Here is a 14,269-nt window from a genome sequence, read left to right on the forward strand (position 1 = left end):
ATATCTCAGCCCAGGCCTTGTTCGGGTTCAACGCGGGCCAGGGCAGGTTCGGGCCTACAGGGCCAAACTTGCACCCCTAAGGCCCTAATACCTACATGACCTTTCATTGCGCCTCCTGACCTGACAGCCATCTAGCGGCTGAGATTAAAAAAATCCATTTTTTTTTTAAAACCTCATGACATCCTGTTTGAACCACCTTAGACCCAAAAACAAACCCACCCCCAAACTTACTCAAACCAAACCCATCAACACTCAAACCAAACTAGGTTTCAAATGTTGAAACTAAAAATCCCCAAATCTGAGACCCCAACCTCTCCATCGAATAGACCTTCTCTTCTCCCAATCTAAGCTAGAGCCTAAAACCCATAAGTCAGAAATCAAATCGGCATTCTTGTCCTCTCTCCCAAGTTCCAATGCTAAAAAAACCAGACTCCCTAGAGTCTGAATTGGACGCTTTTGTCGTCTCCCAACCCAAAAAAAAAAAGCCCAATTTCAGAATTGTAGCAAATCTTGAGATTCCCTGCCTTTTATGAAGAGATTATACCAAAAATTCATGTCTTTGTCTTTATTTGTATGCAATCCAAAAGCACAACTGGATTCTGATGTAGTCGAGACCAGAGAGAACATAAATTGAAGTTCTGGGTCCACCTCCATTGCCGAAAAATCCTCTGGCACACCGGAAGTTTCAGCGGATGATAATATATCGGACCAAAAGCTATCATCAATTGCAGAGAAAGTTGTAGAAGAATCCATGTTAAGGGGGGATTCTGATGTAACCGAGACTGGAGAGAACATAAATTGAAGTTCTGGGTCCACCTCCATTGTCGAAAAATCCTATGGCACACTGAAAGTTTTAGCGGATGATAATATATCGGACCAAAAGCTATCATCAATTGCAGGGAAAGTTGCAGAGGAATCCATATTGAGGGAATCTGCTAGAAGATTTGTTCGATGGAGAGGCTGGATTCTCAGATTTGGGGATTTTTAGTTTCCTAAACGATTTGAAACCTAGTTTACTCTGAGTGTTGATGGGTTTTTTGGACCGGGGTGGGTTTGTTTTGAATCGTTATCCTTTACAGTTCCCTCACCAGTGCGGTTCCCTAGTTCCTCTCATAAGAGGGGGGTGGGACCCACTCGAGGCACCTGACCGAACACTCTGCCCTGGTGGGGTCCACCCCCCTCTTGTGAGAGGAACTAGGGAACAGCACCGGTCAGGGAACCGCATAGGAAAAAAATCGGTTTGTTTTTGGGTCTAAGGTGGTTCAAACAGGATGTCATGAGGTTTTCAATAAATTTTGAATTTTTTTAATCTCAACCATTGGATGACTGTCAGGCCAAGTGGCATAGTGAGAGGTCATGGAAGTAGGATGGAAGTACAAACTTTGGAAGTAGAGAAGCTGGATCCCAGGACTCAAGAGCAAGGTTCTAAAACTCGGGTTGCGACTAGGTTTCGACCAGTCAGAAACTGAGTTCGTCTTGGTTTCGATCATATCTCGGTCGAAACCTAGGACTTTCTCTAGACTAAATCGAACCTTAGTTTCGAGGCCCAGAAGTTGTTTTTTTGCCCTGATTCTTGTTGCGTTGCCTATTTTTGACATTTTAAACCCCCCCCCCCCCCCCCCCCCCCCCCCCCCCCCCCCCCCCCCCCCCCCCCCCCCCCCCCCCCCCCCCCCCCCCCCCCCCCCCCCCCCCCCCCCCCCCCCCCCCCCCCCCCCCCCCCCACCCCCCCCCCCCCCCCCCCCCCCCCCCCCTTTTTTTATTTGATTTTTTAACTATTTTATTGGATTGAAATAGGGGGGGAATTTGTTTATTTATGAATAATATTTTAAGTAAATGAAATGTACTTAAATGATACTAGGCATAAATAAGTGTTTGTCTTGGTCTCTATTGGTTTCGAGCCAGATTTTTCCAAGTTTCGATGGGCATAAATGTCGAAACTTGTGAAATTACCAACATCTCGATCGAAACCTTGAATTTTTTAAAATCACCCTTCGACTAATCTAGAAAACTTGTGAAACGGAGTTAATTCGGTGGTTCCGACAGGTTTCGATCGAGTTCTTCTTCCATGCTCAAGAGTCAAGAGGCAAGGGTGGGCTGAGTGGGCTGAGCTCAACAGGGTGGGGAAACGGCTACCGGTTCGAGAAGGGTCGCAGGAGTAGGGTAATTTTGAGATTTTAGAATATCAGCGGAGAAAGAGTGGTGGAAGGTTGCTTTTATGGAAAGAGATTTTGAGTAAATATAGGATGAGCATAGAGGAGTATATAGTAATTGCCCTGGATCCGTTGTATTATCTATCCTTCTTCCTCACTCTTCCGACAATGTGTAACCGACACAGGACCCACCCCCGCCACCTGGCCAACTCACCTAGGGTTTTTGGGGCGATCTGGTTCTTTTGGTTGTGCTTGGGCAGCTCCGGTGATCATTCCTCTGTATCAAGTCATCGGGATTTCGTGTTGGATTTCGATTTGGCGGAGTTTGGTTTAGGCGCGTCATCGGCTTTCCTCCTTCCTTTCAGGTTTGTTTTTTTCTTGTCGTCATGTTTACTAGTGACTGATTCTAGCTTTCCTTGCTTGGCATTTCTTTTGTATTGACCTTTTTTACTTTCTTCTTGGGTGTAATTCCGGATACTTTATGAATTCCTTATGTATATGTACGTTTGATCTTCGATCTCTCCACTCTTTTTCCCTCGATGCGTTGCTGCTGTGAGCTCTTATTTGCCAGTGATCCGGTTCGTATCCTGCTGAGATGAGCCTTACCAATTATGAATAAATTGTTTTCCAATTTGAATTGAAACCAACTCAATGCTTTTATTTGCTTATCCGTTAAAAACTAAAAAAATCAATGCTTTGATTAGATCCCTAGTTGTTTGCTGGAATTTGCTTGCGTCCGGAATTTCCTTTCAACTACGTGTTTTTATTATTATTGTTTTTATCGTTACTTCATTTTTATATTATTGATACTCTATTTATTCTTACCATTGAACATTATATTATGGGGGGAGGGTTCTTTGAGCAAGTGGCACCATGCATTGGGGCAGAGAGGTCATTCCGTATGAGGAGGAGAGTGAAACATAGAGAGAGAGAGGGTGCGAGTGTACCCTCCGTGGATGAAACCAAATTATTTCAGGTTTCGACAAAAAATTGACCGAAACTTTACATGTTTCGGCTACCCATTTTGGTGGTCAAATGACCATATTTTGGTTCGAAACTTTAGGAAAACCTTCATTAAGCATCTATAAACATATTAGACCCTGTAGATTGTAAAAACACATCCAAAATGATAATGTGGTTTTATTGTGAAGACTACTAAAAAATTTATATGTAACAACTGAAACAAGTTTTTCATGAAAGTTGTTTTCTTATAGTGAAAGTATATTAGAGTTGAGTTTAGAATTTTCTACTATTAGTGAATTTCCCCCCATATACTTTTCAGTCATTTAGGGGATCTTGTAGGTGGTTAAGTTTTTGTTGCAAGCATATATGAGTTTATTTTCCTCTATGGTCAGGACCAGTATTATTAATAGGACTACCATTCTGCAGTTTAGTCAGGCATTGAACTTGTCACAGTAGTACTGCAAGTGAACTTGTGGAAGAATAAATGTATTGTCATTTTCTCTTACTAATGTTGCTAAATTATTATGCAATCATTGTAATCAAGCAACAGCTGTTATATTCCTATTGCATTTCACGATTCACGAGTTTAAGAGCTGTAAAATGATACCGATTAAGTTGTTTCTATGAAGGGCTTATTTCTTTCGAGGGCTTAGCTCTTCAGATTCTCTGAATATCGATTTTCTTCATTATTATTATCGTTGTTATTGTTGTTGTAGCAAATGAATCACTAGGTGTGTTGCCCTGGTACAGTGTACTTTAAAGGGAAGTGGGGCACAGGTCCAGCTACTATTTCAAGGAGTCCAGGTATCATACATTTAAACTACCATGAGCTGAGGAAAATCATCAAGAATGCGAAATAGCATTTTCATGATCTCATCTGTTCGTGTTGTCAAATTGGCATGAGTCTTTAGTCTATTTGAGTGGTAATTATATTTAAGGTAATAAAACTATCTATCTGTATGGTAATTATGCTTGCAATGAAACTATTTTTTCAAATATCTTTATGGACATTCTTATATCATTATGTGATCGGGACTCCAGAACATTAATGTTGCAGATTTGAGATTTCTTTGAAAGATAACTTTCTTGTTCTCCATTTTCTTCAATTTGTGTGAGAAATCTTCACTCTGCCCTGAATTTTATGGTACATAATGACTGTAACTAATAACTATGCAGGCTGCACTATTTTGCTGGGTTTTGTTTGGTGTTCTGTGGAGATATCCTCTCTGCGGCTTGCATGAGGTCCATTTTTCCATCCTTTATGGTTCATCATTCCTGTTGAGGTTTCTGTTTGGAGACAGAGATGCCAAAGAGTGGGAATCTTAATCAGAACATTAGTACTTTGAGTGTGAGCCCACAGCAGTTTCTTCGCCGTCTGGGAAGTAGGTGTTCTCAAGTAGCAACAGGGCAGCAGTCATCCCCAGCTGTCTTTCCAGAAAGGCGTAGTAAGCTTAAAGCTTTGAGGCAAAGTGAGGCCATTGTTGCAAATGGCGATCCAGAAAAAGTGAAGACACAAGAGCACAGGATTGACATCGGAGATGAGAAGTCTGATTTATTGGGATATGTTGTGTTTTCTGGGAAGCTAGTTTTGGATAAAAGGATGATCAACTCAAGTTCTGATGTGCAAACATCGACTGAAATTACAGAAAAGGATGTTTTTGATGCCAAACTTACAAGCAAAGCATTAGTTTGGGGATCTAATATGCTATGTGTGGAGGATGTAATTTCTGTAAGTCTTTACAGAAGTTTTTTTGTATTTTCTCCCTGAAGACGTAATGTTCTTGTAATAATTTAGCTAAGCCTTGATATTGACTGTGACCTTTGCAGGTAACATATAATACAGGTGTCAGACATTTTACTGTACATGCATTCCCAATAAGAAAGAGATCGTATGGACTTTCTTGTTTTATGAAGCCTCAGAGAAGTCGAAAGGACTTCCGCTTCCTAGCTTCTAGTTCAGAGGAAGCTCTTCAATGGGTTAGTGGGTTGGCGGACCAGCAGTGCTTTGTGAATTGTTTACCACATCCCTTAGTTTCTTCCAAGAAGCAGGCTTCTAACATGGTTGCAAGTGATTTTCCTCCTGAAACAAATATCAAATGTAAAAGTCCTCCAAAAGTGCTTGTGATTCTAAATCCACGTTCTGGACGTGGTTGTTCTAGTAAAGTTTTCCATGGCAAAGTGGAACCAGTATTTAAGGTTCGTAGTATTTACAGTGACTTGTTTTATGCATCTACCATTTTTCATGCTAGGATATATTCTTGACTACTCTTTCCAGAATCACAAGCAAAGGCTCTGCATATATCTGATTTGTATTCTTATCTATCTACTGCGTTGAAGTGTATGGTGTTGGTTTGAACTGATTTTTCTTTATCCCTAACTTTCTCTTGTGATATTGTGCCTTTTAAGACAAATGTTCAAAATATTCAGAAAATTGTGGAATATTTTGGTTCTGCCATGGGTTAAAATTGGAGAATTGTGGCAAAATTAAGCAAAAAATATTTCATGTTTGTCAAAGGTCGAAATCTCCCTATCTTCAATTCTTGTCTGCCTGTTGGTCATCATTTTGGAATGTTTAATTCTTTGGTGTTCTACTTAAAAGGCTGTTCTTTTAAGTCTAGCATTGTTTTGGACAATGCCTTACAAACAGTCATCTAATGGTCAGATTTTAATAAGAATAGTGACCATAATAGTATATGCTAAAATATCAGATTTATTTTATGGATAGAATAAACAGAAAATTTGGGTATCAATGGGAATATTAAGGGAGAGAAAATAAGTGGTTGGTTGGGTGTCAGGAGAATGCAGATTGTATCCTGAAAAATAGGATCTAGTAAGAGAACATGGGAGAAAAAATAGGAAAGGAAGATAAGGAATTAGAGTGTCTAGAGAGAAAGAGGAAGTGGTCGATGGATGGACTGATGATAGGGAAAAGAGAATTATTTCAAAATAGGATCTGAAACTGAATAGGGAGAGGCTATTGACTAAGTGGGAAAAAAGAGAAATAGGAGGAGAAAATAAGGAGATGAAACATTAGGAACCCATTTGGTGTAATTGCTTATTATATTCCTAATGAACTACAAAACTCATCTCATTGTTGGAAATAAACTGTACTACACTACTTGGTTCCAACTTTGCAACCACTTGCTTCACTGCTTCTAGAAGTTCCGGATTCATCCTAAGTTTATGGCTATATTGATATTTGGGATTTAAATAGTATACTGAAACTTTACATGTAGATATTTTCAATGCATGGTAATATATTCTAATAAATTATAAAATTCAATGTGAATTGGTCACATAAAAAAAATTACTCACCAGCCTTCTGCAGCGGATGCATAAGTTGAAGTTCATAGCGGTCGATAATAATCTTGAGGAAGGTCCTGTTGCCACGTGGCATCGCATTGTAGACGTGGTCCTTCATCATGTCCACAACAGCATACATGTGATGCAGGTTCATCATAGAAATTGGATTATTTCTTTAGAAATAGGCCTAGGGTTGGGTTATATACATGTTGGGCCTTTGTTCCCAAGGGTTTTCTATGTATTAGGCCACTTTAATGAGCCTAAACTAGGGGTATATAGGTTGCATACGGGATTAGCCCAATACTTAGTTTATTTTTATGTTTTTTAATTGAACCGGGTCAAATTGGTTGCATCCAATTGGTTCAATTTAAGTGATCATGTGACTTAGGTAAGTGGTCATGTGACAACTTAAGTGGTCATGTGATGTAAGTTGGGCTGGATTAGGACTCTATAAGTCCATCCATGTTTTGAGTCTATTTCCTTTAGTATTCTAGTTTCCTAGTCAGTTGAAGTTACTTAATAGGCTAGGGATAGGGTTAGGCCATTCCTTTTTAGTGTCTAAGTCTATTTTTGAGTATTCTATATAAGTTTGTAAGGGAGGCCAGCATTGAATACGAATTTGATTAATAAAAATTAGCTTTATGCTTCCTACCATTGCTGCTGCTCTTTGTGAGTGTATATCCTTGTGGATCTCAAGGTGGATAGGGTGGATGGACTCCTGCGACTCCTTGCATCTTGAAGATCGGGAGGTTTCTTCAAGTTATCAAGCTGCTGCCATTGTTCTCTGCAATCCAGTAAGTTTGAATCTGAAATTTGATTTCAAACCTTCTTCTTCTAATCTATCCAGCCATTCCCCTTCATTAGACCTAATCCACACCCCCCTTCCATCCATTAAACCCTAATCTCCATTAAACCTGTAACTCCTACTTTAACTAGGATTCCTTCATAACTACAGATCTGACCATCAATTTCGAACCACACTTCCAGCACACAACCCCCACACTTCTCCCTACACTCGATCCTAAACCCAGCTCATAATTCCCACTCTATCCCCTCCATTCCTCCACTCCATTAAACCCAAAACCTGCAACTCAATTCTATCCAAATTACAGAATTTGAAAACCTTCCCAAATCCTATTATTTATATGCCATAAAAGCACCCTAGACCTGCACATTAAAGCCCCATAAACCCCATTGCCATTGTCCAACCCTAACCCTAGTTTTGACCTAAATTAGTAAACCCTAACCCAATCGGCCAGCCCTTGTGTGTGACCCCATTACCCTGGCTCCTAGTGGGACTACTCCTACCTAGGATTACATTAACATGTGTGGCATGGTGAGCTTGAAACACCATCCTTAGGACTTAGACTACTAGGGCCAAAACTTTCACCACCTTACTCGGTTAGTGCCAAAACTCCTCACAGATGAAATGGTTGGCTGTGCTACCCTACCACCAGAGGAACTTGACTCCCTCCACCCAAACCACTCCTTAGATGCAAACACAGATCTGAATTTGGCCTTCTTTGCCTCAAAGTTCTTCAGTGAATGTAGTTTGTGGTGAATCTAGTGATGTCGGGACGAACCAAGTCCCCTTTACACTTCTCCCTTTGAAGATTCAGTTCAAACCCATGGTTGTAGACAAAGATGCTCTCACCTGTCTCACTCTCTCAACCATACACTGCACCAATTTTATCTTCCCTATGTCCTTCAACATGAGGTCAATGCAATGGGCTGCACAAGGGGTCCAAAATAGACAATACTTACTATTATTCATCAACTTCTGACCGCTTTCTTGAAGTTGCTTTTGTTGTCCGTCATAACCTGGACAACGTTCTCCACTCCAACCTCCTAAACCACCTCCAAAAACTTAGAAATGTATTGTGTCTCATTTTTCTTCTTGGATGCATCCATAAATTTTAGGAATATTTTCCTCCCGTCATAATAAACCATAAAGTTGACAATGGACTTTCTTGTAAGCTTAGTTCAACCATCACACATGATAGTCACCCCGTAGCTCTCCCACATCCCCTTCTGGTCATCTATGTACTCCTAAAGCTCATTTTTCTACTGGGGCAAATACACATTCATCATCTCATATGCGGTGGCCCCCTTGACCCCTGGGCCAGCCTCAACCATCGTATCTAGCGTCATTTGATAATAAGGCCCCATAGTGGCGTTTGTTGGAATGTTGTGGAATAACAACCACTTAGACACATCCTCCCCAACTTTCTCCATCAAATCACTCCAAGTGCTTCAATTTATGTTGCTTGTGGCCTTTTTGCCGATAAATGACGGGATCTTACTGTAGTACGGGGTCCTCTTGTGGTGGTATTTTAGGTGGAGCTGCATGATCTCCTGAAGGGTGACTTAGTCTGCTTCCTACCCTGTGGCTGTGCAGATCCACTATCATTGCCACCTGCTCTAGACGGACTAGCTCCTCCCATAAAGGCTCTGTGTCTATCCTGCTCCTCATGAAAAGTGGCTCTACTTCTCACCTGTACCCGCTGAAAATCTCTAGCCTTTGCCTTTGTCTACACATCATCAGGCACATACACATAGTCATCATTGCTATCATCATTCCCCTGTCCTGGCTGGGTCGAATGAACTGCCTCCTCAAATTCTATCCTCGCCTTGTCCTTTTCTGCCTTCCTCTGATTCCCTCCCCTCATGTGTGCAGCTATGGCCCTAGAAATCTCCACAAGTACATAGGAACACTTCACTTAAATTAGATCAATTGAACCAATTGGGTGCAACCAATTCTAAATCGGTTTAATTTAAAAACAGGAAAATAAACTAAGTATTGGGCTAATCCCGTATGCAACCTATATACCCCTAGTTTAGGCTCATTAAAGTGGCCTAATACATAAAAAACCCTTGGGAACAAAGGCCCAACATGTATATAACCCAACCGTAGGCGTATTTCTAAAGAAATAAGCCCTATTTGGTGATGAATCTGCATCACAGGATTTGGAAGCCATAGTAGTAATGACTCCTTGTCTTTGACCAGAAATGCAATTGCTGGATATAAGAGTGCCGCAACACTTGTCTAATTCCGGCGGGCAATGAGGTCTCAAAATTGGCTCATGGTACCCTTTGAGAGGGGTAATTCGATGCACTGGGAGAGCTAGGGACACTGTTGCATCCTCCGGAGTGGCGTCTATACGGTGTGAGGTTTTTATTAACTTTGTAAGGGAGACCAGCATTGTACACGAATTTGATTAATGAGATATTGGCTTTAGCCTTTGTGAAAATCCTGAGATAGGATGAGTGAGATGTCCAAGCTGAGATAGCCAACCCCACCTTTCCCCATCCCCTTCCATCGGTTCTTGATTCCAAACCCTACTTTCAGCCAAATTGAGTTCAAGAGTGCTACAAGCTGCTGGGATTTCTTTCAACTGATTGTCACATCGATTTCTTGCTGATTATTACATCAAGATCATTGCTGCTTCAACAGCTTACAAATTTGTGGTTTTTTTTTATTTGTTACTTCAACCAAGGAAATTGTTCACTCGTTTGAGTTCCCATTGTTCTCTTGGTTTCCTTGATTTTAGTTCCCATTGTTCTCTTGGTTCCCTCATATGATTTTAGTTCCCATTAGTCTCTTGGTTCCCTCATGATTTCTTGTTTATTGGAGGGTTTTCTGTTTGATCCTGCCTGGGATTAGACCTATTCTAGTTCTAGTCTTACATTATTCGGTATCAGAGCTATGGGTACACTAAGTACAAGTGACCAAATTTCTCGTTAACAAATGTCTGATATAGTCAAAGTTTGATCTGAAGAGATGAAAGCGATGTAGCAACAAATAAATACAATGTCTCAGCAGGGTAATGCAAACAGATTCACTCCACAGTTAGGTGATGGTCACTGTGCAAAATTCTGCCTGCAAAGAGGGAAGACAAACTCAGTGATCACAGCCATTGAATCCATTCCAGAGATGATGGTGTGTGAACCGCAGCTTGGAGGTGAATGGCTGTTAATGCTTCCCTTGAAGGAGAAGAGTGTGAAGACACCCTTGATGATAACAATGACATCTATGAGATTAATGTTGAAGTCTATAAAAAAATTCTGATCGATTCTTAAGGTGTATCTTCATATCAGCAACCAAACTCCATTGATAGATATTAAAACTAGCACTCCATTCATTAACAAGGAGGCTTTAATCCATAGGAAACAAGAACAGCAATCGGTGGCTGCAAACTGGAAACGGAAAGGGAAGACCAGCAGGGAGGGATTGAAGAAAACCCTTGATTCGATTAGTATGGCTCTGATACCATGTTGCAAACTAGAACCTTACTAATCACATCAAGAGTTGAGAGAGAAAAGGAGAAGGAAGAAGAAGAGAGAGGGAGAAAGTGTTGCCGCAAAAGAGGAGAGCAGCCTGCGATAGAAAATTAGGATTCTCCATCGCAGGCAGCCTTCCTGTAACGTTCTGAACCCAGACAGGGTTCAAGGCACTGCTCTTGCAAGCGCTGATCCAGAAGGTCACAAATAAACAAGTAAAAGTAGTGGCAAAAGTCCCAGTACCCCATACAACACAACGGAAGCATAAAGGTTAAGTTAAGAGTTAATTTATGCACTGGTGGCAAATAGCTACATTTATACATATACAAAGGTCTGAATTAAATATACCAAAGTGTTATTTACAATTCAAAACATCGAAATGTCTTTTGGCCCTAACCTTGGGTTCTCAACTCACATACACTAGAGTTGTACACATAGTTATCATTTATCAAGGCGTCCAGACTCCTTGGACGCTTTGGGCACCATGGCGGGCACCTTGCCGCCATGGCGGTGTCGCCTTGTTTTTTTACCCTCTAAAACGCCATGGTCGCCTTCCCGCCTTGATAACTATGGTTGTATAAGCCTCTTCATCTGAAAATATCAACATAAATGGGTTAAGCTTACGTCCGGTGAGGTACACATGATTCTATACATGCAAGCATTCAAAGATACAATAATGGTTACAAAGACATAAATGACAAACCAAAGAAATTCATTACTTAATTAGTTAGGTCAGGTCTTGGCCATTTAGTGAACTATCGAAGTGCACAAATTGTTGAGGGTGGTGGTCAACCTTGTTTCATTATTCAACTCGAGTCCCAGGTGCTGCAGCCCTGGGGAGGATGATACGGTAAGCATTACAGATGCGCTACTCCACGTATCCAGACACCAGGAGCACTGGGGAGGATCAACATCTGACATTAACATTACACTAGACTTGTCTACTCCATGTATCCAGACACCAGGAGCACTGGGAGGACAACCTCTAGCTCAAAACATGTTCCTAGTCTTGCCTATTCCATGTATCTAGATACCAGGAGCACTGGGATGGACACGGTCCTACTCTCTTTCTGTTTTAAGCCCTCATCCAGTACATAACCCCCTACTGGAGAGGGGCGGTAGCCACAAGGTTTCTAACTTCATTACCATTAACCATTTCATAATTTCCTTTTCTTAACTACTATAGCAGCAACAACAAACAGCAACAACCATAACCTTATCCCAACTAAATGGGATCGGCTACATGGATCCGAAGAGGCTATGACAGTAAAAGAAATAAGAGAAGTTAAAAGAAGTACAAGAAGTAAAAGAAAGAAGAATAGAGAATAAGTAGTGGAAAAAGGTCAAAACCGCATCCCAGGAACATTCCCCTACAAGGGGTCGGCTACACGGGTCCTGGTCCTCCAAATAACTCTATCTGTGGTCATACTAGGATCGAGCCCTACCATATGCATATCCTGTCTTAACTACTATAGCATAATTCTTATATTCATTTACCTTCATTATTTTCATTTTCTTCCTTTCTCTTCATTACCCTTTTCATTTCATAATCATTCATTACTTTCTCTTGACATATCATGTGAAATCGTTCTCATGCATATTTCATTGCATGACATATATCAGATTCCATATCACATTCATAAACCATATGAATATTATCTTTTCATATAAACATCTCATGGCATACTTCATACAACATTCAAATATTATCAAGTAAACACTTTAATCATTCTCATGGCATTCTTTCATATGACAATATATAAATCAAGCATCATTCAATAAACACATCACATTATACAATTCATACCCATGCTTCCCTCATACACCATGCATACATTGTATTATAGTCCATAGTCATGGATCCCTCACCTTTTACTCAACTTCTTTGTTTCTTCTTAATTTCCTTTCAATTCACTGCTCCAGTAGCACTAAGACTCATTAAAATAATATAACACCATATAAATATTATCAAAGAACATTAGAGCCTTCCCACCATAATACAAACATTAATAAAATATTGAATTCCATCTAAATATCAATAAAATAATCATGACATGCATGCGGGGTGTTACACTCCTGATATATTAATTGTTCTTTGGTTAGGAGTATACGAAATTATCCCTAACCCCTTACTTATTACAACCTTATAAACTAAGGACAGAAAGAATGAAAAATACCAGGAAAACCCAAAAACCCAAACTGTTAGAGTAAAATACCCCTAGGTTTCAACAAGGTATGACCAGTTCTTGCAAACCAATGACACCATGATCATGAATCACTATCTGCATCATGGGATTGCCGTTTATATTTTTTTGGAACAAAATTGAGTTGCACAATGAATCCCCTGAGTAACTCATAAAATATAATTTATTTTAGAGGTTCAAACTTCAAACTGGTGACAGCTTGCAGGATTCAAAATGGAGATAGTCAAAACAACATATGCTGGTCATGCCAGACATCTTGCCTTGACCATTGACTTCAGAACATGCCCTGATGGTAATACTTATCCATGCTTCTAACTAAATTCATGTTATACTTTCTTCTCTTTCTGCTAACACATTTGGTTTTGGTTTTGTGAGTTTTCTCAGGAATCATATGTGTTGGTGGTGATGGAATTGTGAATGAGGTCAGCAATTTAGTATTTTGGTGCTTATTCTTTTCTTTTTAGTGTTGTGAATTATACTGGTGAATAAATTTTTTTTTTTCTGATTTGTTCGTTAGGGTTTCTTCCTCCTATTTTTTCACTTCCTATCGCCTTCATTTAAGTTGTGACTTCTTATCCTTAATTTTTTATCTCAAGTTGGAAGCTGTGCCCTTTAGAGTAAATGTCATAAGCTGTAGTGAGATTCCAGAATTAGACAGTGATAATCTTCTGGCTGGTTTTTGTGATCCAAATGTGCTCCTGATGCCTCAACAAGATTGATGATTTATGCGTCTAGGTGGTAGTTGAATCCAGACCTGTTGGTGCTATCTCTGGGATGCTTGAAAGTCTGTCAACCAGGATTTGTATGCATGCTCTGTACTATTAATTTTGCAAATTGATGCAGAGTGCATTTATAATGAAGCTGTAAATAATGTTAGAACTAAGGGGATAGATAAGCAGACAAGCAAGTTATAAAAGAAAGCAGTTGAAGTCTTGTGGATAAGTTGACTTGGCATTTAGTGGAGGCACGATGGTATATGGTTTTTTCTGATGTCACAATTTTGATTTACAAGATAGGAGGTCGAGGTAAATGCTCAGTTAGAAGTTAGAACTATGCAGAGAGATTTCAAAATTGAAAAAAATTCTTAATTGATCTAGGCTAGGCAGAATAGATGAAGTGCAACTCTTGTGAAGGAAATATACAAAAAGGTAAATCAAAGAAAAAAATTCAAATCATTTTACAAAATCATATATCTAATGGAGCAGAGAAGAATTTCAAATTATTTTACAAAATCATATGTCTAACAAAGCAGAGAAGAAACTTGGTATGGAATAGAGAAACAAGAGAATTCAAGTAAAAAATAAAAAACCAACAACTTTAGTATTCTTCACACACAACTTACTAGATTCATGTTAATCCATAGATCTC

At 39.9% G+C, this 14,269-nt stretch overlaps 1 protein-coding gene across 4 annotated transcripts in view; it reads left to right on the forward strand.

The window, feature by feature from the left end:
* Nucleotides 1-2,334: 2,334 nt before the first annotated feature.
* Nucleotides 2,335-14,269, forward strand: part of LOC122647310 (sphingoid long-chain bases kinase 1-like) — a 61,723-nt gene continuing 49,788 nt past the window's right edge. The window contains exons 1-6 of one of the 4 annotated variants that reach the window (XM_043840736.1): nucleotides 2,335-2,515; nucleotides 3,830-3,917; nucleotides 4,290-4,842; nucleotides 4,941-5,309; nucleotides 13,100-13,193; nucleotides 13,286-13,323. In XM_043840736.1, the coding sequence (XP_043696671.1) occupies nucleotides 4,417-4,842; nucleotides 4,941-5,309; nucleotides 13,100-13,193; nucleotides 13,286-13,323 (927 nt within the window). In that variant the 5' untranslated portion in view covers nucleotides 2,335-2,515; nucleotides 3,830-3,917; nucleotides 4,290-4,416. The remainder of the gene's footprint in view (nucleotides 2,516-3,829; nucleotides 3,918-4,289; nucleotides 4,843-4,940; nucleotides 5,310-13,099; nucleotides 13,194-13,285; nucleotides 13,324-14,269) is intronic. The other 3 variants (XM_043840735.1, XM_043840734.1, XM_043840737.1) reach the window with 3 other exon arrangements.

This window comes from Telopea speciosissima, unplaced genomic scaffold (assembly GCF_018873765.1).
Source record: "Telopea speciosissima isolate NSW1024214 ecotype Mountain lineage unplaced genomic scaffold, Tspe_v1 Tspe_v1.0021, whole genome shotgun sequence".
Classification (NCBI taxonomy): Eukaryota; Viridiplantae; Streptophyta; class Magnoliopsida; order Proteales; family Proteaceae; genus Telopea; species Telopea speciosissima.